Source organism: Ascaphus truei, unplaced genomic scaffold (genome assembly GCF_040206685.1).
Source record: "Ascaphus truei isolate aAscTru1 unplaced genomic scaffold, aAscTru1.hap1 HAP1_SCAFFOLD_1051, whole genome shotgun sequence".
Lineage (NCBI taxonomy): Eukaryota > Metazoa > Chordata > Amphibia > Anura > Ascaphidae > Ascaphus > Ascaphus truei.
The window spans coordinates 82213-110040 of NW_027453916.1; the positions used below are offsets into that span (position 1 = coordinate 82213).

Sequence of the window (27828 nt, forward strand, 5' to 3'; positions counted from 1 at the left end):
TATAATGGGGAACGCACATTTTATTAGACCCATCAGCATGGAAATATAAAACATTAAGAGGACAATGTTTCTTTAAAAAAAACTACAATAAAAATTATACAAATAACTTGCATTTAAAACGTTATAACTTTTTATCCTTTTAAAATGCTCATTTATGCACCATAAACTAAAGTCACTTTTCATTGTGATTTAGCGTAACACAGATACACGTGTGCACTTATATGTGAGCGTCTAAGTCGCTGGTTATCCCTAAACATGCCTGGCTTTAGAGATAGGTCCCTCCCCTGTGTGTGTCCTCTTGTGTCTCCTCAGGATGGATGACTGACTAAATCCCTTCCCACATTCCCCACATGCATGCGGTCTCTCCCCTGTGTGTGTCCTCTTGTGCGTGTTCAGGCAGGATAAGTCACTAAATCCCTTCCCACATTCCCCACATACATGCGGTCTCTCCCCTGTGTGTGTCCTCTTGTGCGTGTTCAGGTTGGATGACGCACTAAATCCCTTCCCACATTCCCCACATACATGCGGTCTCTCCCGTGTGTGTGTCCTCTTGTGTGTGTCGAGGCTGGATGACACACTAAATCCCTTCCCACATTCCCCACATACATGCGGTCTCTCCCCTGTGTGTGTCCTCTGGTGTATGTTCAGCTTGGACAAGTCACTAAATCCCTTCCCACATTCCCCACATACATGCGGTCTCTCCCCTGTGTGTGTCCTCTGGTGTGTGTTCAGGCTGGATAACTGACTAAATCCCTTCCCACATTCCCCACATACATGCGGTCTCTCCCCTGTGTGTGTCCTCTTGTGTGTGTACAGGCTGGATAAGTCACTAAATCCCTTCCCACATTCCCCACATACATGCGGTCTCTCCCCTGTGTGTGTCCTCTGGTGTATGTTCAGCTTGGACAAGTCACTAAATCCCTTCCCACATTCCCCACATACATGTGGTCTCTCCCCTGTGTGTGTCCTCTGGTGTGTGTTCAGGCTGGATAACTGACTAAAATCCTTCCCACATTCCCCACATACATGCGGTCTCTCCCCTGTGTGTGTCCTCTTGTGTGTGTACAGGTGGGATAAGGCACTAAATCTCTTCCCACATTCCCCACATACATGCGGTCTCTCCCCTGTGTGTGTCCTCTTGTGCGTGTTCAGGCTGGATGACGCACTAAATCCCTTCCCACATTCCCAACATACATGCGGTCTCTCCCCTGTGTGTGTCCTCTTGTGTGTGTCCAGGCTGGATGACACACTAAATCCCTTCCCACATTCCCCACATACATGCGGTCTCTCCCCTGTGTGTGTCCTCTTGTGTGTCCTCAGGCTGGATAAGTCACTAAATCCCTTCCCACATTCCCCACATACATGAGGTCTCTCCCCTGTGTGTGTCCTCTGGTGTGTGTTCAGGCTGGATGCCTGACTAAATCCCTTCCCACATTCCCCACATACATGCGGTCTCTCCCCTGTGTGTGTCCTCTTGTGTGTGTTCAGGCTGGATAAGTCACTAAATCCCTTCCCACATTCCCCACATACATGCGGTCTCTCCCCTGTGTGTGTCCTCTTGTGTGTGTTCAGCTTGGATAAGTTACTAAATCCTTTCCCACATTCCCCACATACATGCGGTCTCTCCCCTGTGTGTGTCCTCTTGTGCGTGTTCAGGTTGGATGACGCACTAAATGCCTTCCCACATTCCCCACATACATGCGGTCTCTCCCTTGTGTGTGTCCTCTTGTGTGTGTCCAGGCTGGATGACACACTAAATCCCTTCCCACATTCCCCACATACATGCGGTCTCTCCCCGGTCTGTGTTCTCTTCTGTGCATTCTGGTCTAATAACCAAGTCAGACTCTTCTCACTTTCTCCAAGATCCTTTCCTGTGGCAGCTGCTAATATATATCTTTTGGAATGAGAAGCAGTTACATTGTTTATTAATTGCCTTGACTGGTTGAAAGATGCATTTTCTGTCATATTTATTGGAATGTTGCAAGATTGTTCTGTCCTCATCTTTTCCATATACTCATTTGGGTGTTTGAACTTCAGATGTTTGAGGAGGTAATCCGGACTGCTAAAAGCAACCTTGCAGTGTTGGCATTGGATTATTGGTGCTTGGCTTTGTACTAGACGAGACAAAAAAGTCACTGTTACACAAACTGTCTTACAAAAGGTCATGTAGGAGAGGTAAGTTGGCATATCCCAAAAGTTCAGGAAGTAAACTGTAGATGTACATTGTAAAAATGAAGGGTTTAGCACAACATGTGCAGCATTAGGGCCGGGAGAGTAGATGTAGTGGATTATACATTTAAATTGGATCATAATATTTAACGATTTAAAAGGAAATCTCACTAGCTGAAAAACACCAATTAAAGTGGCAGAAATAATTTGATAGATAGTAAGTCGATAGTTTCAGTTTTGAAGGTATAATTCAAAAATATTTGTACAATGAATAGAATACGTGTCTCATTAGAAGCTCACATATCAGTCACCGGGTGTTCCCGTTACCGCACCATGTACCAGGTCTCTAATAGTTATAGGATGACCCAACTTTCTGCTAAATCTGCATTGTTAAATCAGGAACCAAATGCACAATTATTGTATTTTTTTTCAACTTAAATTTTATTGAAGGGTCACATGTACATCAGACATTGCAAACATTTTTATCCACATCAATATCAGAACAGAGTCCAGCGTCCATGTAGTCTAACTATTCACAAGACAGACTGGGAAGACAGACTGGGGAGACAGACAGACAGACACCTCTAGTCTAAAAGTAAAGAAAATAGGGTGGGCTGGGGGGGTATCTTCCACTGTGGTTCCGCTGTGAGCCTTATTACCTCCGGCCCATCTCTTACAGGGGGGGGGGCTGGGGTCTCCCCGGCCTCGTCCGTGCCCTTCCCGCGCGACTCCTAGTATTTCTGAGTTATCCCGTCTGTCTATTTTTTTTTTTTTCTGTGCTGCCGCCCCAAGGGAGAACGCATTTCTCTCTATCATTGCCAAATTGCGGACCTTTCTACCCCCGGTATATCTAACTGGGCCAGCCACAGCATCCAGACTTTTAGATAGTTTTCGCCTGTGTCATTTGCTAGACTGGTCAGCTTCTCCATCTGACATACCTTCCAGATTCTGTTCCGAATTGCCGCTATCAATGGAATCGCATTTTGTTTCCAACGTGCTGTGATCTCCCCCCGCATTGCCGTTGCGAAGTGAGTTATCAGTTTATGAGCGTGTTTGGGTAGGCCTTTTAACGGTCTGTTCAGAAGGAACAGCCACGGGTCCAACGAGACCTTTACGTCTAGGATTCTGTTCAGCCAATCTTTGATGTGTTCCCAGACCCCGACTATTTTGGGGCAGGACCACAGCATGTGCAACAAGTCTGCTTGCTGTTCACATTGTCTAGGACACAATGGGAAGTAACTAGGCAGAAATTTAACTAATTTTGTGGGAGTGTAGTACCATCTCATCATAACTTTATATGCGTTCTCCCGTAGGGTCGTGCACATGGAGCTCTTGGAGACTGCCGCTGTGATTTTCGTCCACTCCTCTAGCTCCAACACCTCCCCCAAGTCTGACTCCCATCTGGTCATGTAACCTAGTTTTTCCGTCACTACTGCGCCCAAACCCGTTACTTCCTTGTACAACTGCGATATGAGTCCCTTAGTGGTTGTCCCTGAACGACAGAGCTTTTCGAAGTTTGTTCATTGATTTATCGGTTGATGAGCCTGGTAAAATGCTCTGATCTGGAGGTATCTAAAGAATTCAGCATTTGGGATACTTTTATTAGCTTTCAGAATATCGAATGTTTGTATGCCTCTTCTACCCTCCAGATCTGTTAATCTATTGAGGTGGTTAGCTTTCCAGATTGCGAAGTTGGTACTGATCAGTCCCGGAGCAAATAAAGGATTATCCCATAGGGGAGTCATACTTGATGTATGGCAGTTTTCACTTGAAAATGTGGTTCTATGCCTGTTTTGTATCAGATATGATGCTTTTAACAGGTCCGAAAAAAAGTGCTTTATTTTTGGCGCTACAACGCTGATTAATCGCACGCTATTAAGGCACATTTTTAAGGCCGGTAATATGGCATTATTGGATACCGCAGTTTGACGCATCTGGCCCTTTGACTCAAGTCAGGTTTAGTTATATTAAGTTCTAGTTGACCAGTAATGGTGTATGCAGATCTATTACTATTTGCAATTTAACATCAGTAATAAGACAATAGAGATGTAAAAACAACGTAACACATATTCCTGATTACCTTGTGCTGGCGCGTTACTTTTGCACAGCATACCCCACTTGATACCAAGCTCTTTCCATATTCATCTCCATACCAGACCAGGAGATCTGTGTGTGGGGGGAGGTCTGTGCAGGTTCTGTAGTAGACTTTCCTGTGGTACTGCAACGCCACAAGGTTCTGTTCTTTCTCGTTTCTCGCACAATTTACAAACCTAAAATTGGAACAGTTAGTGAGGTCTCAAAGTGAAAGGGACTGAAAGGGTTAAAATAAAAGCCAGGACCTCCATTTTGTCTGCTTGAACTTTTCCCTACGTTACATGGTATATGTAAGCAGAAAAGCGACCTTCACATATGTAGGCAGTATTTTCCAGCTTCTGCGAATTGTTTTCAGTTATAGTAGAACATAGCCAAGAGTTTTACAGAAGCAGCATCTCCTTCCCCCACCCAGTCCTCCCGTAGCTCACATGCAGAGTTTTACAGAAGAAGCAGCAGCAGCCTCTCCTCCGACACCATGGATCATCAAGCAGGATGCTTGAGGCGAGGACTGCATGCGCGCTCCTAAGAGAGAGGAGGGTGGGAGGAGAGTGGAGAGTGGGGGGTGGGGAGAGCCAGGGGCTGGAGTGAGTGAGGGCGGCCAGGCAGAACCCCTGGGACTGCTCCACAGAGCCCAAGGGTTCCGCGGAGCCCTGGTTGAGAATCACTGCTATAGATAATGTGTACGAGTGGAAATTTCCCAGCTAAGTTGTTATTTTGTAATAGGGAGGTGGCGAACACACAAGGCAGTGCACTCAGAGTAGAATTCACTTAGATGCACACCACATACATTTAAAATATAACCTTTATTGACATTACATAAAACATATATTACCGATAATGTAGGTGTAACCAAGATTAAAAATAGATTAAATTAAATTTGACGACTGTCTTCCATCTAATCTAGATATTAAGCCACTGAATAGCAAATAAAGCTAATAATCTAGGAGATACAAGGCAGATACTTTTTCATATCGTACCTTACTTTCTATCTAGTGAGTCCCCACCTATGATTGTAACTTCATGCACCTATCTGGTACTATCAATATATGGGATTTATAGGTGCAACTAAGTTTTGGTCCTAGGTGGTCTACCTATACCACGGCTGTATCTGCCTTGTATCTCCTAGATTATTAGCTTTATTTGTTACTCAGTGGCTTAATATCTAGATTAGATGGAAGACAGTCGTCAAATTTAATTTAATCTATTTTTAATCTTGGTTACACCTACATTATCGGTAATATGTTTTATGTAATGTCAATAAAGGTTATATTTTAAATGTATGTGGTGTGCATCAAAGTGAATTCTACTCTGAGTGCACTGCCTTGTGTGCTCGCCACCTTCCTGATTCACTTCAGTTCACAGGTTTGCACCCACATGATAATTATCGAATTTCCATTAAATTAGTATGGTCCCTAGTTGATCACTCCCTATCCCTTTCTTTGTTTTTGTAGTCGTTATTACTGGGGTTTCTTCTTTTAGCCCCTTCTTGGCGGTTGATCCTAGCTCCATACATACCATGGCGGGGTTTCTAACTAGTAGTATGGACACCTCTAGTTGGCATGAAGAAGCTAAAAGTGTTTTCACCAAAGAACCATTAGCAGCCCCAGAGGGTGAACCTGATATTGTCAACTATTTTAGAAATGTTACAAAGCTTTTGAGAACCAAGACACGAGTCTGGTGGGAGATCACCAGCCTGCAGAATTACATACAACATAATATGATCCCTCGTGGACTCAGATTGAAGCTGAGCCCTGCATATCATATTACTTCAACTGACTTCATTAAAAAATGGGAAGATACATTATCTAATTGCTCTAAAGAACTAATGTCTTTACTAATTGAATATGAAAATACACGTTAGAGACTACTAATAAAGATCTGGACATTAGTTTAAAAGATATTAGCAAATATAACAAATTGCAGGAATTTGAGGAGCACGAGCGTCAACTAGAATTGAACATGGTTAAATTTAAAAAGGAGTTAAAGGAGCGAAAACATAGAAAATTCCTGCGTGATAGTGAAGACTATGAAACAAATACTGTGTATAAATATCCAGTTAGATCCAGGAGACTGCCAAATTTTTCTGAGTATTCCACCTCTGAGACTGATGTATCAGATGGGGAACAATCCACTTCCAACTTGCGTGGATCTGGGAGAGGACGGGGTAGAAAGGCCACTAAGGCAAATAAGGTGGGGTTTTTAGCCCAGGTACAACTAAACGCAGAGTCTGTAGGGGAAAAAAGAACCCTAAGAGAAAGGAAAATACCATTAGTTCCCAGCCAGTAACACCAACTGATACTGTCACCGACTCACTACAGATTTTCAATCTGTCTAAACATATTTTCAGTCCCGAGCAACTCAGTTTACTTAAGAAGGGTCTATCCTTTTCACCCACGTCCGACTTTAATTTGTTCGAGTGGGTGAAGGATCTAAATCTTTTTGGGAGGAGACTATTACTACACAAATTTCATTCTAAACGGTCTAGTGATGAAGTCGCTATCTTGAGCTTACAAGATAGGCAAAATTTGGATGATTTAATTATGCTGCTCGAACAAAGTACATCTACTGATAGTGACATCATTGGCCCGTTTACGAACCTCAAAAAGAAAAGTAATTTTACACCTTCATTAAGTATTTGTCCTGCTGTGGATCTGTTTGTCTCGTGTGTAACCAGGGATCTTGAAGCTGAGCCTACACAATGTAAAACAGCAAATAACCTGACAGCCAAAGAGAGAAGTGGCCTAAAGGAACTTTTGTCAAACACTATGTATACAATTAAACCATCTGACAAAGGTGGTAACATCGTTATTCAAGATACCGATGCTTACGTAAAAGAAAATCTGAGACTTTTGAGCGATAGGAGTGTTATGAAGTCCTGGCGAGCAGTCCAACATCACAATACAAAAAAGACTTACTCGCGATATTACAAAAAGGCCTTGATATGGATCTGATCAGCAGACAGGAATATGATTTTATGTACTCTAAATCACCAACTGTGGCGGCATTCTATACATTGCCTAAAGTACATAAAAAACAGCGATACCCACCTGGTCGCCCTATTGTCTCAGGTAACAACTGCTTGACAGAGGGAAGTAGTGTGTATATTGATAAGGTCCTTCGGTGTTTTGTAACTAGTCTGCCATCATATGTGCAAGACACTAAAGATACTCTGAACAGACTTAATGGTATCAATATCACCCCCAATACAACTTTTGTTGGTTTAGACGTAGAATCGTTATATACTTCCATTATCCATGAGAATGGTATAGCTGCTGTTGAGTATTTCCTGTCTTCTAGAGGCCCTAGATTTGACAAACATAATAAGTTTTTCCTGGACTTATTGCGCTACATACTAACACACAACTATTTCGTATTTGACGGGAAATACTACCACCAGACCCAGGGTACAGCTATGGGCACTGCATGTGCACCAACATATGCGAATCTGTACCTGGGCTGGTGGGAACGTATTTACGTATTCTCGTATGAATTATCTACGTATACTGACCATATTACTCTATGGATCAGATACATAGGTGATATTCTATTGTTGTGGGAGGGTCCTCAATTACTCCTTCAGGAATTTGTCAAATGCCTTAATGTCAACAACCTCAACTTAAGACTAACGACTGTGCTAAGTTCTGAATCTATCACCTTTTTGGATTTAAACATCTATGTCGACTCTGACTTTAATATCCAAACTAAGGTATTCAGGAAAAGTACCGCTACTAATAGCCTACTACTTGCACAGAGTCAACATCCACCTAGTCTTATTGCTGGAATACCAACAGGGCAATATCTCCGGTTAAGGAGGAACTGTTTCACCACACAAGAGTTCATCTGTCAATCCAAAGAGTTACGAGATCGGTTCTTAAGTCGCGGATATAATATCAAAACGCTTAACCGTGCGTATCATAGGGCCTTGCACAGTAATAGAGAATCTCTGCTTATTTCTAACTCAACTAAAGTGCAGGACTCGACTATACGCTGCATCGGTACCTATAATAAGAGATGGTGGGCAATTAAAAAGATATTTGCCCGCCACTGGCATCTCCTTTTGACTGATGAGGATTTGGCTAAGGTCCTAGGACTGAGACCTACAATCACTAGTAGACGTTCCAAAAATCTACGTGACATTTTAGTTCATAGTCACTATCAACGACCAAGGGTAGAAAACTGGTTGAGTCCCGTGAACGGTATGTTTCGCTGCCAGGGATGTAAGGCCTGCAAACACGTTATTATTGCTAAAACGTTTGCAAATTACGATAACACCTATAACTTTAAAGTGGTTTCTTTTATCAACTGTAGAACCACAGATGTTATCTATCTCTTCACCTGCATCTGTGGGAAGAGGTACGTGGGAAAGACCACTAGGCAACTACGCAGAAGAATATTAGAACACGTTAACTCCATCAAACATGCTAATGACACTCCAGTTGCCAGGCACGTTACTCAGTTTCACAGTGGTGATGTGAAGTGCCTTACGTTTATGGGCATATACCATCTTAGATGCCCTGCTCGAGGTGGCAACATTGATCAGATGCTGCTACGCATAGAGGCGGAATGGATTTACAAACTTAAAAGACGTAGCCCGAATGGGCTTAATGAAGGTTTCACCTTTACTCCTTTTATTTGAATCAATCTAACATTATTGTGTGGCTTGAGTCTCTTCAACTCCTGTTCTTGCTGTTATATCTGTGATATATAGTTTAATATCTTTATGTATCCCCCCTTTTGGATGTTGTTCTCTTTTTAAGCTCTGTCCCCGCACTTGGTATTTATTAACAACGTTGCAACTATATTTATGCATATTATTCCTATATCAGTGACTATATTGCCATTAGGTAATGCCTATGTTAAGATTCTGTTCCAATGTAACCATATGATGCGTGCTATATTGCTATGTAGATGTCTATTGGATATATTTTATACACGCATCATTTGACTGTTACACATGCACTCTGTATTGACATCATTACGTTTTTGCAAATAAGAAGAGGGAGCAGGCAACCCAGCCTCTATAGCATACTGTTAGCTGATTATTTATTGTGCATTATTTTTGGCCTAGAGTAGGGGTAAACAATGGAGGTATGGAGGAGCTACGTATGTTCCTAAGTACTGTACCATCATGGTATATTATATTTCCACCCCCACACTCCCCTCCACTACACAGCCAAACTGCATTTTCAGCTATCAGCACACGCATGCGTGCTGTGACCAATTGTTCTGAAGTACCACTATGTCGGCACGCATGCGTAAAGACCTTTAGAGGCAACTCAGCAATGCTTGGTATATGGAGGAGAGTTATTCTCCACTCGGCATCAATTTCTATTCCATCAGGCGACGCATGCGCACTACGTCTCAGGCAAGAGCAGCAGTGACTGAGTTATCACGCATGCGCACTGGTTGTAATAGCGATGTCTGCAGTTGACCAACATTGCGGAGTAGGTGAGTCTGTATGAGCTATGCGATTGGATATTATTTGCCAGTGCCTTTCAACTCCTGGGATGCATGCATTGATCCATTTAAAAGTTAGATTTTCCACCGTAATATAGCGACATATGCGCATGCGCAGGGTAAACTTTTTTACAACTCTTTAACCATTGATCTGCGCATGCGCGGAGCTGCGATTGGTGTGTCACTGCAATCAGCCCCTATAAATAGCTTTGCCTTTCTTCGTTTGCAAAAATGTCCCTGAGGAAGCTCTATAGCTGGAGGGAAACGTGCGTAGGGCACGTAGTGATGTTGTAAGACTCCTACTTGGAAGTCTTTTTATTCTAAAAGTGACGAATCTACAGCTGACCAATAGTTACACTCTCATAGTTTGAGTGTGGGTTTCACAAACTGGCACTTATTTGCTGTGCCTGTGTATATATGTGCGGTGCCTAAGGCTCATAACATCTGCTGTGATATCTGTGTGACTCTGGTGCAGTGTTGGGTCAGGATATTAGGCTTTGCCACATTTGAACCTGCTCGCTTAGGGAGTTCCACCTTTTCTGCTGCATACACCTCTAGTCTCTGTCTGGATCACACTATATCTATGACAATCACTATGTGTATTTGACCTAGTACTACCACCTTATTAGGAGCAGTAGTCTGGTATTAGGACTTTTTCATACCTTACTTTCTATCTAGTGAGCTCCCCACCTATGATTGTAACTTCATGCACCTATCTGGTACTATCAATATATGGGATTTATAGGTGCAACTAAGTTTTGGTCCTAGGTGGTCTACCTATACCACGGCTGTATCTGCCTTGTATCTCCTAGATTATTAGCTTTATTTGCTATTCAGTGGCTTAATATCTAGATTAGATGGAAGACAGTCGTCAAATTTAATTTAATCTATTTTTAATCTTGGTTACACCTACATTATCGGTAATATATGTTTTATGTAATGTCAATAAAGGTTATATTTTAAATGTATGTGGTGTGCATCTAAGTGAATTCTACTCTGAGTGCACTGCCTTGTGTGCTCGCCACCTTCCTGATTCACTTCAGTTCACAGGTTTGCACCCACGTGATAATTATCGAATTTCCATTAAATTAGTATGGTCCCTAGTTGATCACTCACTATCCCTTTCTTTGTTTTTGTTATTTTGTAATATGCTAATATTGTTACGCCTATAATTAACACTTTATTTTTCTGTATAAATAGCATTGCTTTTCCGCAATAAAGTTGAGATGAAGAATCAGAATCACTCTGTTTCTTTCTTCATTTCTCGAGCGCTCATACGTCACCAGATTGAGGTGCAACAGCAATGGGCGTGGTTAAGTCTCCCCGGATCAAGCAACACTGCTTCCAGTCACAGCTAGCTGTCCGAGGTGGTCCCCGGTGTATTTTAAGTTTACGAACCTAACAATTGTGTCAGAAGCAACATTCCCACAGGGTAGTGAGTATATTTGATGTTTTCTATCTCACCCCCCACTGGGTCTTTTCTATCTCACCCCCCACTCTTGGTTAAATTGTGACTGTGAAATTAAGGGTTAAGATCCCCAAGTGTTTTTTTTTTAATAACTTGTATTTTATTGGAAAAGCATACATAATATACAATACAATAGATGAGTTTGGAATGGCGTCTTGTGTACATAAGATATACATATACCATTATAAATCATCTGTACACAGGGGTGAAGGTGGTGGAATCATACGGCTTTTCGAACCCTAATCGGCCTTACGGCGTATAAGTAAATCATATAGTAATAAAAGTAATAAATGTAATAACCGGGGTCAAATCATAAAAAAAAAACCTCGGAGGGAGGGAAGGGGGGGAGGGAGGGTAAGGGGGGGAAGAGAGCTGGGGAGGGGGAAAGAAAGGAGATCCGAGCCTCGGGCCGATCTTGAGGGTATTAGGAATTATAGTCCCTGTCCGGCTGTTAAGTGTATGGTTGCCTACACTGTCCCCCCCAAAAGAGAATGCATCTGTTGATATTAATGCCAAATTGTGGTACACTCGATCCCCGGGATATCGGTCTGTGCCAGCCATGGCGTCCAGACTTTTAAAAAATTGTCGCCAGTGTCGTTAACTAAACTCGTTAACTTTTCCATCTGGCAGATGAACCAAATGCGATTTCGAATTTTTGGGATGTTTGGCATATCGGGGCATTTCCACAGTGCTGCGATCTCACATCTCGTCGCGAGTGCAAAATGTGCTATTAACTTGGAACTTGCTTTTGATAAGCCCGGCATCGGTCTGTTTAGTAGGAACAGCCACGGGTCAGGGGGAATAGGGAGGTCAAAAACCCTCTGGATCCAATGTCTGATTTCTTCCCATATAGGGGATATTTTTGGGCAAGACCACAGCATGTGTAACAAATCTGCTGATCCGCCACACTGTTTGGGGCACAGTGAGGAGGATCCCGGCATGTATTTAGATAATTTTAGTGGGGTGAGGTACCACCTCATGAGGACCTTATATGCGTTCTCCTTAAGTGTGGTACATATGGAGCTTTTTGCGGAGGCCAAGTAGATGGTGCTCCATTCCTCGTCTTCCAGGGTTTCCCCTAGGTCTGTTTCCCACTTGGTCCTGTATGAGGGGATCTGTTGTTCTATGTCAGCAGAACCGACTACCTCCCCGTATATTGTTGATATAAGTCCCCTTGTGTCGGCGTTAGCCCGACAGAGCTTTTTGAATTTTGTCAGGGGGGGGGGGTATGGGCAAATTTATTATAAAATGCTCTGACCTGGAGGTATTTAAAGAATTCAGAGTGAGGTATTTTTTTTCTAATCTTAGGTGATCAAAGGTCTTGATTTTCTGGTCGTCTCCCTCCAGGTCTTTCATTCGTGTATAGCCTTTTTGTTTCCACATCGGGATACTGGTCCCAGTCATGCCGGTTGCGAACACTGGGTTATTCCAAATGGGGGACATAAGCGAGTGCTTTGATGTCAGGGCATTCTTAAATTTGGTCGCCTCCCAGATCGATAGAGAGTTGGTCATTGAGGTGAGCGGTATCTCTCTGCGGTTAAACGCTGTTTTTGGTAACCAAATCAGGCCGCTGAGTTCCTTTGGGGAGCATGCGGCATTTTCCAGTTCTACCCACCTTTTCAATTGGGGGTTGGAGTGCCATTGAACAATTTGGCTTAATTGGGCCGCTTTATAGTATGTTAATAGACAGGGTACCGCCAAACCACCAGCAGCAACAGGTCTTTTCATATTGGAGCGATTGACTCTCGATTTTTTCCTACCCCAGATAAATTTATAGATTTCTGTTTGGAGCGAGAGTATATCTGTTGTTTTAACTGGCACAGGGAGTGTCTGGAAGAGGTATAGGATACGCGGTTGTAGGTTCATCTTGACACTATGTATCCTACCGATCCAGGATATCCTCTTGGAGGACCATCTACGTAGGTCTTTTTTAAGAGTCCGAATTAAGTTGGGATAATTTGCACTATAGACGAAGTTGGCCTCTCTGGTGATGTGGATTCCTAAGTACTTTGTGTTTCTGTTGCCAATTGAACTGAAAATTCAACTTCAACAGCTTTTCCGTGTGACTGGGGAGGTTAATGTTGAGTGATTCCGATTTGGATTGGTTAATTTTGAATCCAGATATCTTTAAAAATCTGCTCAGGAGGTCGAATAGGTTGGGCAAAGTGGTGAGGGATTTTGTTATGATTAGAGGATATCGTCTGCATACAGGGCCGCTTTGTGCGATTGAGAGTAAGCGTTTAACCCTGCGATATCTGGGTTAGCTCGTATTCTAGCAGCTAGTGGTTAGATACATAGGGTGAATAAGAGGGGAGATAGCGGGCATGCTTGTTGAGTGCCACTTTTGATTTGGAATGAAGGTGAGGAGAAGCCCTGATGTATAACCCTAGCTGTAGGGTTTGAGTATAACGACATGATCGCCCTACTCATCTGATCCCCGAAGCCAAATGCTGCGAGAGTTTCTTGTAAGTATGGCCAGTCTATCCTATCAAATGCTTTTTCAGCGTCCAGACTTAACAGCATGCTTTGGGTGTTATTTTTATTAGCCAATTCTACCAGATCAATAATTCGTCGGGTGTTGTCCGCTGCTTGTCTCCCTGTGATAAACCCGACCTGATCTGGGTGTATAAGTCTGGGTAGGATAAGACATAATCTATTGGCCAGTAATTTAGCATATAACTTGATATCTGTGTTAATTAGGGAGATCGGCCTGTAACTTTTGCAGTCCAGCGGGTCTTTGCCAGGTTTGTGTATTAGTGATATGGACGCTCGCAGCATGTCCCCGAGGATGGGAGCTCCTGCTAAGATTGCATTAAACATGTAAAAACTACAACAACAAAAAAACTACCCCCGATATACAATTACTACAGGCAATCAAAGACACCAAGATAGAATTGAATATGTTGCTAACCTCCAAGGCCGATAATTCACTGAGTTGGTCTAAGAGGAAGTTTTATGAGAAGGCCAATCGACCGGATACGATGCTAGCCCGAGCACTGAAAGACAGGCAATCTAAGTTTAACATCCAAGCTATACGCTTAAAATCTGATGTTTGTACGGCCAATCCACAGAAAATAGAAGAATTTGGAGAATTCTATAGTTCCCTATATGATGGGAAAAAAGTGGCACATAATCAAAAAATGAGCACAGCCTTAAGAGATTTATTAGCTAACTCGAACCTGGGAAGATTGACAGAGTGTGACCGACAGGCCCTGGGCGCTGACTTCACATTGGAAGAGGTATCCCAGGCTATTAAAGAACTTAAACCATCAAAGGCACCTGGCCCAGATGGTTTCTCAGGGCTCTATTACAAGAAATATGTAAAATATTTAGCCCCAAGGTTGCTCCACATGTTTAAAGATCCCCAAGTGTTTAACAGGTATTCCAGACTCTGAGTGTGTGTGTGTCAGGAAGTATAGGTTGAAATCCTAAAAACCAGACTGCGCTGTCATCTCTGATCTAGATGCACGACTTTTGTACATTGTGTAACGTATAAGAATGCTAATTACATATCTAATATTTGTTATAATTTCGCTATTTTTCTATTAGCTACTAATGGACTCTGGAAGCCAGAGGTTATTAAGAATAATACTAAACATGTTGTCCTTTGCAAGCGTAAACCTGGTCAGACTCCTAAAGAACTTGTTGCTCCGGCTGGTGATAATTATTGTGACCCGTTTGTAGATTATGCGGCAGGTTGCTTTGTGCCCCTTTCTCGGCAAGGGAATAAGGCAATGTATTTTAATAATGGACGACACCATGATAGGAGACAAGGCAGAAGACATAATAGACAGAGATCTTTTGCTGGACTCAGAAATCAGCCAGGAAGAAGAGCTCAGAATAATAGTGCCTGTTTTTACTGTGGTAATTTTGGCCATTGGCAGAGAAAGTGCCCCTATCAGAGTGAAAATCAGGGAACTGCTGGTTCGCCCGGGAAGGCTCAGGGTGCAAGTCCCAGCTAAAAAAAAAAATGCTATCTCATGTAAAAAGTTTGTTTGTATCTCTGATGAATTTGTCCTGAATTATTCCCAGTGTGAAGGAGTGGAGAGCGGAAAAAAAAAAGAATGGGCATATGATATTCAGCCCTGTCACTGGTGATAATTTAAAAGGTTTATTCGTTCTGGACAGACGAATCAGGTTTTTAAACCAGACACATTCTTTTCCGTTTGCTGGATTTCTATCTCAAAGATAGGAGAGAAACAGCCCCTCCCCTCCAGTTTAAATAATGCGCAGCATTTGCAATCCAGACATGAAAAGTTAACTAGCTCTGTAACTTAAGAGACCAAGTGTGTGTTTTCTGTTTGTGTGTAACCAGTAAAAACACATTTCAAGTTTATTTCTATAGGATTAGGATAGGTTTGGGAATATTTAGAAAAAGAAAAAGGAGGGAATTCTGGGAAGTGCGCCTGCAGGGGTCCAAGCTGTTATGTATCATGTGTCCAGTATTATTCACAGTACTATTCATATGCTTCTTTAAGCAAGTGTGTCTTAAGGTGGATAGAGAGGGTGCAAGTCAGGTATTGAGAGAAAGGGCATTCCCGAGGAGTGGGGCAGTCAGTGAGAAAGGTTTAAAGCGGGAGAGGGCTTTGGATGCAGAGTGGGTGTTCTGATGTATGGATTCCACCTTTTCCTTAAAATAGTCAGCAAAATCCTGAGGTGAGATGAAGGAAGAATTGGCGTGGGTTAGACTTGTGCGTGTTGAGTAATGAAGAAAACTAGGTTGGTTTAGCTTGAGAGACGGCAAAGTTGAAACAGGATAGCATAAATTTGTAGTGAAGGAAGTTTGCGAGAGTATGAGATTTCTTTCAGAAGGCGTTCAGAGGAAAGTGTTTAGGAACGTAGCATGCTCTTGTTGGAATTTATTTTGTGTTTATAAATTATCTGACCTATTGGTACAAATGTCCCGTTGTTTTTATTTTTGGGATGCAATAAAAATGTAATTTTTAGGGCTGTAGAGGAAGCTGCATTTTGGCTTCGAGCTAGTGTTGCAATCCAGTAATTATTATGTAGTTTATGGAAAAAAACGTTCTTATCTGTTCGAGGTCATTTGGCGCAACACCCAGGCTGGCGGTATGCCCAGATGAACAAGCTCCGAAATCATTTTTATTCAAATGAAAAATGTTGAGTGTCTTTTAAAGGCAGAACGCAAGCAGTGTGCTCGGCACTTTATAAAGAGACTATATTATTCCATTTGAGAAATTACTGTGGAGGCATATATAAAATCATTTGTCTATTAACTGAATATGTGATGTATTTTATATCTTTTAACCATTTTCTTTCCAACTGTGTCCTTTTTATTATAAGCAGTAGTTATTGTCAAAATCACTGTGTAATATATATATAATTCTAATTCTGCTGCAGACCAAGCAACCAATATCCTAGTTGCTAATTTATTACAGTGTTTTTTGTCCTCACTTTTCAAGATTGGGACAATTCTGGCAGTTTTGCAGGTCTTAGGGATATGGCCTGCAGACAGAATAGAGTTAACTATGGAATGAATTGGTTTGGCAGTAGCTGGGGCACCAAGTCTTAGGAATTTAGATTGTAGCAGAGTCAAGTCCACATTGACTGCTTAGTAAAACAATTAGTAAGTACTGTATTGTATGCAACTAATATATTTTTGAGTCTCTCTAGGCACAGGTCAAAGTTGAAAGTGCACCTACTCGAATTAAGCATTTCCTATGCAAGAATGTTCTTCATCCCAGATGATAAGGCCCATTTAAAGTACTACTCACCACCATTACAATGTCAGGGCGTGCTCACCACAAACGAGACGGGACCGCGGTGCTGAGGTGGAATAGGATATAACGCCACCCACAGCCACGAGGGCACGTCTTGAGAGTAGAGTGGTCTGGGAGTCCGGATCGGGGCAGGAGAGGTACGGATGGTAGAGGGTGCTGTTTGTCAAGTCCAGGGTTAGAGAGAAGGACGTAATCGTTTACCGTTTGCCAGGATCGGGATGCCAGAGGTGCGGAGAGTCGTGTTGCCGTATGCCGAGTTCGGCATGCCAGACGTGCGGGTAGACGTAGCGGAAGCCGGTTCGGTACACGAGGAAGACTGCAAAACAAGACAGGACAAGACAGGACTAGGGAGGCAGAGAGTGATGAGAACAACTGGTTCTATGCTCAGCCAACGAGTCAGTGACACTGTAAGGTATATATAGGAGAGAGGGTCCAATTGCAGCGCAGCAAGGTGGGGGTGTGTGGAAGGGCCAGGCTACGGCAGGGATAGGTCCAGCATGAGTCCCAGGGGAGCCATAAAGCCCAGTAGTCAGACTGCATTTGCTTGCAGCAATGGTTTGAGGTGCTGTGCCTTTAAGGGGTTGGTGCGGCTCCGTGTGGCCGCGCCTTTGTGTAGCTGTGCTTGCGGGCGCGTGACCGAGCGTAGCCGCCGTCCCAAGAGTAGAAGAGGAGTTTTGGCGTGCGCGCGCCCACGTGGAGCTGTGATCGGCGTTCTGGAGAGAGGCTGCCTGCGTGCTGCGGGAGGCCCCGTCGGAGCTGCAGGTGAGTGAGGAGCACGCCGAGGACGGCGTGACTCCCAGACTTTTACAGTACCCCCCCTTCTTGGGCGACCTCCGGGCGTCCATGACATGGCTTGGAGGGATTCTTACGATGGAAAGCCTGAACGAGTCGAGGCGCGTGGAGATCCCGGTGGGGAATCCAGGAACGTTCCTCTGGTCCAAACCCCCTCCAGTGGACCAGGTATTGTACTCCTCCTCTGGAAATACTAGAATCCAGGATAGAGTGAACCTCGTACTCCTGTTGACCTTGGATCAGAAGAGGAAGTGGGGGAGACGTGGTCTTAGAAAAGCGAGGACTCTGGAATGCTGGTTTAAGCAACGATACATGAAAGACTGAAGGAATCTTCATCGAGGGTGGAAGGCGTAGGCGATAAGCCACAGGATTAATCCTCCTGAACACAGGAAAGGGACTGAGGAACTTAGGTGCTAGCTTCATGGTAGGAACCTTTAGTCGGATATTCCTGGAAGAAAGCCAAACCCTGTCTCCTGGGACGAATTCCGGGACCGGGCGTCGAAGGCGGTCTGCCTGGAGTTTCTGTCTCCCTGTAGCCACCTTTAAGTTCTCCTGAATCCTCGTCCATAAGTCTTTCAGCCGGGAGATGCGCTTGTCAACCGCTGGTACTCCAGAGGATAGAGGAGAGAAGGGTAGACGGGAAGGATGAAAGCCACAATTTATGAAGAAGGGAGATTCTTGAGTGGTGTCATTGCGAAGGGAGTTAAGAGCAAACTCAGCCCAAGGAAGCAGATCCACCCAATCATCCTGTGTATCGGTTATGAAACACCGAAGGTATTGTTACAGGTTTTGGTTGGCCCTCTCCGTCTGCCATTGGTCTGTGGGTGGTATCCCGAGGAGAATTGAAGTGAAATACCCAATTTTCGGGAAAAAGCTCGCCAAAATCTTGACACAAATTGGGACCCACGATCAGAGACGATGGTTAAAGGCACTCCGTGAAGACGAAAAATCTCCTGGATGAAAACATCCGCAAGCCTGGAGGAATTTGGAAGACCCCTCAAGGGGACAAGGTGAGTCTGTTTGGAAAAACGATCAATTACCACAAGAATCGTATTCTTTCCTTTGAAGTCTGGGAGCTCTACAATGAAGTCCATAGAAATATGGTTCCAGGGACGGTCTGGAATGGGTAAGGGAAGAAGGCCTGCTGGTCTGACCCGGGGTACTTTGTTGCGAGCGCACGTGCCACACGCTTTAACAAACTCCTCCACATCCTTAGCCCTCTCTGGCCACCAGAAGGTACGTTGAACAAGGTTGTTGGTTTTCCGTATCCCTGGATGTCCTGCTGATTTAGAGGAATGACACCACTCGAGAACCCTTTTGCGGTGTTGGGGTGCCGTGTAGAGTCTTCCCTCCGGAACCTTGAGCCCCCTCGGAGCTTGTGATTGTTCGGATCGAATCTTGTCCAAAATATCAAAGGAGTTGGCGGACAGAATATATCTAGAGGGAATAATCGTCTCTAGCTGTTCTTCAGACTTGTCCTCTGCCAGGAACTGTCGAGACAGAGCTTCCGCCTTTAGATTTTTGGAGCCAGGAATAAAGGAGATAAGAAAATTGAATCGTGAAAAAAATAGTGCCCAGCGGGCTTGTCGAGACGTGCCCCATCTAAGTAGAGAAGGTTCTTATGGTCTGTGAGTATGGTTATAGGTGTCTCCGTACCCTCTAAGAAGTGTCTCCACTCTTCTAATGCCAACTTGATCGCCAAAAACTCCCGGTTCCCGACATCGTAATTCCGTTCTGCGGACGAAAATTTCTTTGAGAAGAAGGCACATGGGTGTAGTCTGGCTAAGGGAGAGGTCCTTTGGGATAAGACAGCCCCAACCCCGATGTCTGAGGCATCTACCTTCAAGGTAAATGGAAGTTTAGGATCTGGGTGGGTGAGGATAGGGGCAGACACAAAAGCCTTTTTCAGAAGATTAAATGCCCGTATGGCGGTCTCAGACCATGATGAAGGATCTGCACCCTTCTTCGTGAGAGCAGTTATGGGAGATACCGTAGAAGAAAAATAGCGAATGAAGTGTCGATAATAGTTTGCAAAACCTAGAAAGCGTTGCACGGCTTTGAGAGTGGTCGGACGGGGCCAGTCCAAAATAGCCTTAAGTTTCTCTGTATCCATATTGAATCCGGAGTCAGAGATAACGTATCCCAAAAAAGCCACCGACTTGATATGGAACTGACATTTTTCCAATTTTGCAAAGAGATGGTTCTCCCGGAGGCGTAACAGCACTTGTTGAACGTGTTTGATGTGTTCTTGAGGGGATTTAGAAAAGATTAGGATGTCATCTAGGTAGACGATAAGAAATGTGTTAAGAATGTCCCGAAAAATCTCATTAATGAAATCCTGGAAAACTGCTGGTGCGTTGCACAGACCGAACGGCATGACCAGGTATTCGTAGTGGCCGTCATGGGTGTTAAAAGCAGTCTTCCATTCGTCCCCCTCACGTATCCTTACTAAATTGTAGGCACCTCTTAAATCCAATTTAGAAAAGATAGTTGCTCCCTGGAGACGGTCGAAGAGTTCCGGTATCAAGGGCAGTGGGTAGCGGTTCTTGCGTGTGATGTTATTCAAACCCCGGTAGTCTATGCATGGACGAAGAGAACCGTCCTTTTTGACAAAAAAGAAGCCTGCTCTGACTGGAGAGGAAGACATTCGGATGAAACCCCTCTCTAAATTCTCTGCAATGTAAGTGTTCATGGCTTTAGTCTCTGGGAGAGAGAGAGGATAGGATCGTCCTCTGAGAAGAGGTGCCCCGGGTAGTAGGTCAATAGGACAGTCGAAAGAACGGTGCGGAGGTAGAACCTCGGAACGTGCTTTGTCGAACACATCACGGAATTCCCAGTACACAGAAGGTAGGGAGTCGACCTTCTCTGGCAGGGTAGTCAACCCACCAATCTTCTGGAAAATCCTGGTACATGTCTTGGCACAAGGAGCACTCCACTGGATAGGTTCCCGATCCGTCCAGTCGATGCGAGGATTATGGAGTTGAAGCCAAGGAAGACCCAAAATCAGCTCAACAGAGGGAGTGTTGATAACATCGAGGGTAATGATCTCCGTATGAATGTCGATGAACTGTAGTAGGAGAGGCATCGTCTGTAGCGTGATGAATGCCAGCTGTAGAGGTCGACCATCAATGGCCTCCAGACCTACTGGCGTCTTCTTATTGATAAATGGAATATTGTTCCGTCTAGCAAAAGTCTCATCGATGAAATTGCCTGCGGAACCGGAATCAATGAACGCCCGTGCTTGAGTGTGAAACCCCTCTCCAGACAGTGTTATAGGCAACATTATCCTGGTAGGAAGTACGTCTTTGATGATGGGAGAAAGTGTAAGTATTCCCAACGAAACTCTCCGGGATTTCATTGGGAGTTGGCGTTTCCCGGCTTGTGAGGACACTGGGGTAATATGTGACCGGAATTGCCACAGTACATGCAGAAACCGGCATTGCGCCGACGTTGTTTTTCAGCAGCAGACAGCTTGTTACCTCCCAACTGCATTGGTTCCGGGATGTCCCCGGAAGGGGGTGTAGGAGCCATGAACGATGGAGCAAGATGCCTTGAAACCCGTTGACGGTAACGAGAACGTTCATTTCTCCGCTCCTGTAGATGCTGGTCCACTCGAACACACAGACTGATCAAATCCTCTAGGTCAGTGGGACGTTCCCGCGCTGCGAGCTCATCCTTTAGGGATTCAGACAGACCTTGCCAAAACGCTGAAGATAGTGCTTCATTATTCCATCCCGTCTCAGCAGCAAGTGTGCGGAACTCCACAGCATACCGGGCGACGGGTCGATCTCCCTGGGTTATGTGATGAAGTGAAGATGCTGCCGTTAATTGCCGTGCAGGGGTGTCGAAGACTCTTCGGAACTCCTCGACGAAGAGATCGATGTCCTGTGTGAGAGGACCTTGTTGTTCCCAGATGGGAGAAGCCCATGCCAGCGCCTCGTCGATGAGAAGAGCCACGATATTGCCGACCCTGGAGACAGAAGAGACAAAACGAGAGGGCGAGAGTCGAAATTGGATGAGGCATTGGTTAAGGAAGCCCCTACATCCTTGGGGATCCCCGGCATAGTGTTTGGGAGCCGGAATACGAGGTTCCAAAGCAAACGGAGGTGCTGGAAAGGCGGTTGCGGAAGCTGTGGAAGCCACGGGTGAAGGTTGCCGACTGAGAGCTCGGACTTGAACATTAAGGGAATGAAGGCTTTGCTGTAACGTATCCATTCGCCTATCAGTTTGTTCCAGATAAGTCTCTAGCCTGGTGAAGAGATTTGTATGGGCATTTAAAGTGCGCTCCACCTCAGCGGGGTCCATGTTTGTAGGGCTGAGCATAATGTCAGGGCGTGCTCACCACAAACGAGACGGGTACGCGGTGCTGAGGTGGGATAGGATATAACGCCACCCACAGCCACGAGGGCACGTCTTGAGAGTAGAGTGGTCTGGGAGTCCGGATCGGGGCAGGAGAGGTACGGATGGTAGAGGGTGCTGTTTGCCAAGTCCGGTGTTAGAGAGAAGGACGTAATCGTTTACCGTTTGCCAGGATCGGGATGCCAGAGGTGCGGAGAGTCGTGTTGCCGTATGCCGAGTTCGGGATGCCAGAGGTGCGGGTAGACGTAGCGGAAGCCGGTTCGGTACACGAGGAAGACTGCAAAACAAGACAGGACAAGACAGGACTAGGGAGGCAGAGAGTGATGAGAACAACCGGCTCCGTGTGGCCGCGCCTCCGTGTAGCTGTGCTTGCGGGCGCGTGACCGAGCGTAGCCGCCGTCCCAAGAGTAGAAGAGGAGTTTTGGCGTGCGAGCCCACGTGGAGCTGTGATCGGCGATCCGGAGAGAGGCTGCCTGCGTGCCGCGGGAGGCCCCGTCGGAGCTGCAGGTGAGTGAGGAGCACGCCGCGGACGGCGTGACTCCCAGACCCTTACATACAGCAATTAAAGTGGCAGAGGTCTCTTCCTGGATTCACATGGCACACGTGAAGCTCATCCCAGCTCCACCCACATCACTCACAGCCACTTCAAGTTAACCTACGGGGGGAATAATACTCCAGGCCGGTCTTATCCGAACATTTTTTTTTTCAAGGACTCAATATTTATATTCTTTTAGAGTGTGTTTAAGTTAGAATTTTAAGATGTATTAAACACAAAGAGGGAGAGGTACCCCCTGAAGGGTAGGTGTGTACCCCGCACAACGCCAAGGAGGGTATAGTAAAATCCTGTTGTAACGGAGAACTTCACTACAATAGCTAGTGCAGGGGTGGTGCTGACTGGGAGTGAATAATATTGTACACAGAGGTATAGAAAGCTCCCTATTATGTCGCACTGAAGAGACACCCCTATCGGATTAATATAATTAGTTAAAATATATATGTAGTGAAGTGTACAATGAACTAAAATAATGAAAACACATTAAAAATGAAAGGAGACGTCGGTGTGCTAGAACTAGACGCTAATATTGGAGATGAAAATAGCTATTTAACCTTGTCGTGTACCACAATTATACTATTGAATTAACTTTGGTAATGGCTATTTCAATGTAACCTTAAGTTGTCAGACATCTGATCCTAGATGTACTATGGAACCCTTTTCTATAGAAGGGTTTGATGTTATATGAGAGTGCTTGCTCTGTAGTAAGAGTAGAGACCCTGTGTGCCTGTGTAAGTGTTTGTATGTGGGGTACTTGATGAAGAGTGGACTGGTAGTAATGTATAGACCTGAGATCTGCCTCAGCTATATATTTAGTCTACAGCCCTATATACATACAATATGTCACCAGACCGACAGGTGCAGAAGTTACTAAGACTGTAGGTCTGTAATGGTGAACCACTCAGCATACACTGACCAAACGCTCCTGTGAGTGGAGTTTAGGTCGTATGGCTCATATTATCCATAGTGGTAGGAATAGCACTGCAAGGTACATAGAACATTATGAGATAGGATCTAAGTCAGAGCGTCGTGCTTCCCACGGTGAAGGCTCCGAAACGCTCTGACAGGAAATCGCTTCCGACCTCTCCGATTAGCCTGCGCACCAGGGAGTGACGCTGGACATACCAAACATATGTTTCACCTGATAGGCTTCAACGGGGCGGTTTCAGAGTGATTCTGGCGGGTTTTTAAGTGTAATGGTTGCCATGGATACCGATTAATGCTAACTTCTGATTGGTCTCGCGAGACGTCACGTCATAGTTGCGCGTCACTCTCGGTTACAGCAGTAGTGTAGTACACTTCAATTGTTTACCTCTGACCACATGACTATCAGCAAGGTCAGTGATTGGTCAATGTCTTTTGTACACTCATGTACACCGGTCTCTTTTCGTTAATATAGCTGCCAGAAAATGCTTACTTCTGATTGGTACAATTGGTTGAAGCATCATAGTTACCCGTTGCTATCTATTATTACCTCTGTCGGCTCCGATTTGATTATAGGAGACATGTGGTCTGCAGTTTATGCTCTGACTGGACATAGGGCTGAAGTGAATCATGCTGTTAATCAAAACAAGTTTATTTACATTGTAGTAGTTGCGAATCCAGAGATCAAAACTGCGGCTTTGGAGAACCACATCAGCTAAGCGAATCATTATTTATTGAGCAGTATTATGATTCTTCTATTCTGTAAGAAATTATGTTTAAGGTGGGAGGAAATGTGTACACCTGAATGGTGTTAATGATGCGCACATCTCTGATTGTCCTTAAAAGTGTCCTTAATGACCAGCAAATTTCTTAGAGATAGAGCTAATCCAGGATGTGTAGATTGAATACAATGGCATTAGTAGTCTCTTTGGACAGAGATAACATTAACCCCATGTGGTTTGAATGAGGGATTCCTTTTCACCCCATTCCTGTAACACTTTTTCAGAGTGTAAATATCTATTCTGCCCTGGTATTCATTGAATTTAATTAACTTATCACTTCTACAGTATAAAGCCTTGAGCCACAGTCTAATAAGGTAACAATGTCAATTTGGGCTTGAAACTCCTCCTCCTCCCCCCCCCCGCCATGGCCACGTCCCCCGCACATCCCATTGCTCCACATAGACCACAGATCGCAGATTTTACCCGTGCACGTGCCACTAGGCCAGTGTTTCCCAATTAAATTTAGTCGTGGAACCCTTTTATATTTTGTAAAACAGAATGGAACCCCTTCAATATTTTTAGCGTAGCACATGAAAAAAAACAAAAAAGAAATAAGCCGCATGCGAAAAATGTTTTTGGTTCAGGATCATTTTTAAAAGACCCCCACCGCCCCAAAACATTTTTTAAAGACCCCCACTGCCCCAATACATTTTTAAAAGACCCCCACTGCCCCATTACATTTTAAAATGACCCCCACTGCCCCAGTACATTTTTAAAATACATATCTCCCCCAGCACCCCTCATCATAATCATATTTCTCCCCTGCACCCCTCATCATCCTCATATACCCCCCCTGCATCTCCCATCACTCCCCACCCACCCTCCGCACCATGGATCTCCCCACCCAACCATCACCACCATGGATCTCCCCCCCCCCCCACCAATATGCCTACCTCGTATCCTGCCCTGCAGTTGACGGCGGCGGGCGGGGGGAGCGAAGGAGGCGGAGGCAGAGGCGGGGGGGCAGGAGGCAGCGTGGCAAGAGGAGTAGGCGGCGAGACAGGAGGCAGTGGGGCAAGAGGAGGAGGCACTACAGAAGGCAGTGGGGCAAGAGGAGGTGGCGTTGGGGGGGCGAGGAGGTGGCGTTGGGGGGGCGAGGAGGTGGCGGTGGGGGGGCGAGGACGTGGCAGTGGGGGGTGAGGAGGCAGCAGGGCAAGAGGTGTAAGCAGCAGTGGGGGGAGGAGGCAGCATGAGGTGGTCAGGGCTGCACGCACACGCTCTAGCAGGCACCGGAAGTGCCGCACTGCTAGAGAGCGATCTTGCAGTGCTGACCGGAGAGCGGGCTGGAGGGGTTGGCGGGGAGGGAGGGTGGAGGAGAGCCATGGCGAAACCCCTGGGACTGGGTTCTGCGGAACCCCATTTGGAAAACGCTGCGCTAGGCAGACGCACGTGCAGTAGTGACCACTGGGGCCGTAGCCTAAGGCCACGGGCATGGTCAGCACTTAGGCCCTGACCCGTGCTGAGCCGCACTCGCGCTCGGCAGTGAGCCCCTGCAGCCGCAATGAGAGCGGCTTTAGCAGGGGATCGCGCACGCTTCCGCAAGCGTGCGGAAGCGTAGACGACATTAATTTTCTAGTTTGAGCACAGGGCCGGTCACGTGAGCAGATAATGGTATTTAAAAAGGCAGTCCCTCCTAGGAAGAACGTGAACCAACAACAATGGCATATTTAATAGGTTAAATGTATTGAATTGTCAAATTAAAAATCCCGTTTAGCAAACAAAAAAACATAACACTTCCATAGAAAACAAAGTAATTATAATGCCCTCATTAGTCAAACACATAAATGTTCCTGGACAAATACAGAACATGATTTCTTTCACAATACACAAAGAGTTATTTTAACCCTTTGAGTGATGGAGGGGTCACGTGATCGCTCTCTCATGATGACAGAACGGACGGGGAGACCCCCTCCCTTCTATCCCACGTAGTGATAGATCCGTCCTGCCCTGCACAGGAGCACAGAATGTCATCTCCCATAGGAAACCCAGCAGGATTACTATGACGTAGCTATTACATCATGGGGCCAGACGCGGTGACATAGCAGCTACATTAAAAGGGCACCCAAAGGGTTAAATGGGGATTTTATCCTTTTCAGGGAAATCTTGTACTTTCATGTTTCATGTTTTCTCGCCGCTAGGTTAGATTTAAAGCAGCAGTTCAAGCTGCCTTTAAAAAAAAAATTACCCTTCAATGCAAACACTGACAAGTGATTAACTAAGCTGCAGATCGATCCGTTCTCCTGTGATCAATCAGCGAAGATTCGGCTGGAGAGTTCACTAAATCACTGTGTAATGCAGTCAGTGGAACATATATTTATATTCATATGCGTTCCACTGACGTGTGCTCGCTCCCGAGCCCTGGTCCTGTCACATGGGGCTTCTCCGGCAACAGCAGCATCTCCCTGTCGAAGTAAGTATTGTGACTTTAACTAAACTGGTTCCTGGGGTAAGGTCAGCCTCTACTATTAACCCAGATATATGCGGGTGGATATACCTGAGACACAGGTTTAAATGTCTGTCACTCTGGCCCACGACTGCTATGGATTCTACTATTCTGTTTATCCCACTTAAGTCTACTCTATTATTAATAAGCTACTAGATAACACTTATGATCTAGGCTATGCCTATGTGTCTGTGTCTGCGCTATCTATAATAAGAGTTACATCTTTTAATCCTATATATCCCTAATGGTTTGTAGATTGCCTTGTTATCTTATGCCCAGATAAATGTGTGTAATAATGCTGCTTTTGACTGTAAGCTCATACAATTGAACCATCTTTTAACTTGCTCCTTTTCAGCTTTAACCCCTTCGTTTTGGCAGAAATATCATCTAAGAAAGAAAATATCAGCATGGCAGCTCCCAGCTCTTCAGACTAATGTATAGTCATTAAATATCCTTTATGGCACCAATACAGTGCGTACATGTTGCTTAATTTTACTGTTACTTAAGTGTAACTTATGCAATGTCACTTCTCACAGTTCAGCAAGTGTGCTGAGCTGTCTCTGTGTAACTCTCTATTTTGTTTTTGGTTTTCCAAGTTGTTTGGCGACGTGACGTCATCAGTGTCAAAGATGCTGCGATGACGTCAGACTTCAACCAGAAAGTACTGAGGCTGCAGTGGCTGCCCGGCTGTAAACACAGGTGATCGGTATGAGGTGAATGTGTAACCCCTAGGGGTATATATACTTGTTAGTGTCACTATTGCAGTAAGGTGTATGGTCTGAGGAGAGGACGTGTCTGTCCTGAAACGCCACGTGTTTGCATATACCTGCTCTGATGCTTTGAATACAAAGTAAGTTACTTACAGAAAAGGCTCCTGTGTGCTTCCTGCACCACTTTATTTCTTCAGCTTCTCTTTCCCGGAAGTGGAGACACTGACTACATCCGGGTCACAGCTCTGTGTCCTACTGCGCATGCTCAGACTAAGGGGATCATGGGAGTTGTAGTTTTAGACTTCAAAACGGATCACGTGTCACATACTGTGTGGA

General features: G+C 44.9%; 1 protein-coding gene across 2 annotated transcripts; it reads right to left on the reverse strand.

The window, feature by feature from the left end:
• LOC142475007 (uncharacterized) lies at positions 1 to 27813 on the reverse strand. Of its 2 annotated transcripts, none has more exons than XM_075581102.1 (3): positions 27646 to 27813; positions 4250 to 4439; positions 1 to 2114 (listed from the first exon to the last, which is right to left on the reverse strand). In XM_075581102.1, the coding sequence occupies exons 2-3, from the start codon at positions 4278 to 4280 to the stop codon at positions 250 to 252; spliced, it is 1896 nt and encodes a 631-aa protein (XP_075437217.1). In that variant the 5' UTR covers positions 4281 to 4439; positions 27646 to 27813; the 3' UTR covers positions 1 to 249. The 2 variants fall into 2 exon arrangements, with proteins under 2 accessions (XP_075437217.1, XP_075437218.1); XM_075581103.1 differs by lacking the exon at positions 27646 to 27813 and adding an exon at positions 17131 to 18932.
• Positions 27814 to 27828: the final 15 nt, after the last annotated feature.

Bases quoted from the DNA above. Each gene is read 5' to 3' on its own strand.
- LOC142475007 (XM_075581102.1), bottom strand. From the start codon at position 4,280: ATGCTGTGCAAAAGTAACGCGCCAGCACAAG. The intron at 2,115-4,249 runs GTAATCAGGAAT...TGTCTCGTCTAG, and splicing joins AAGTAACGCGCCAGCACAAG to TACAAAGCCAAGCACCAATA.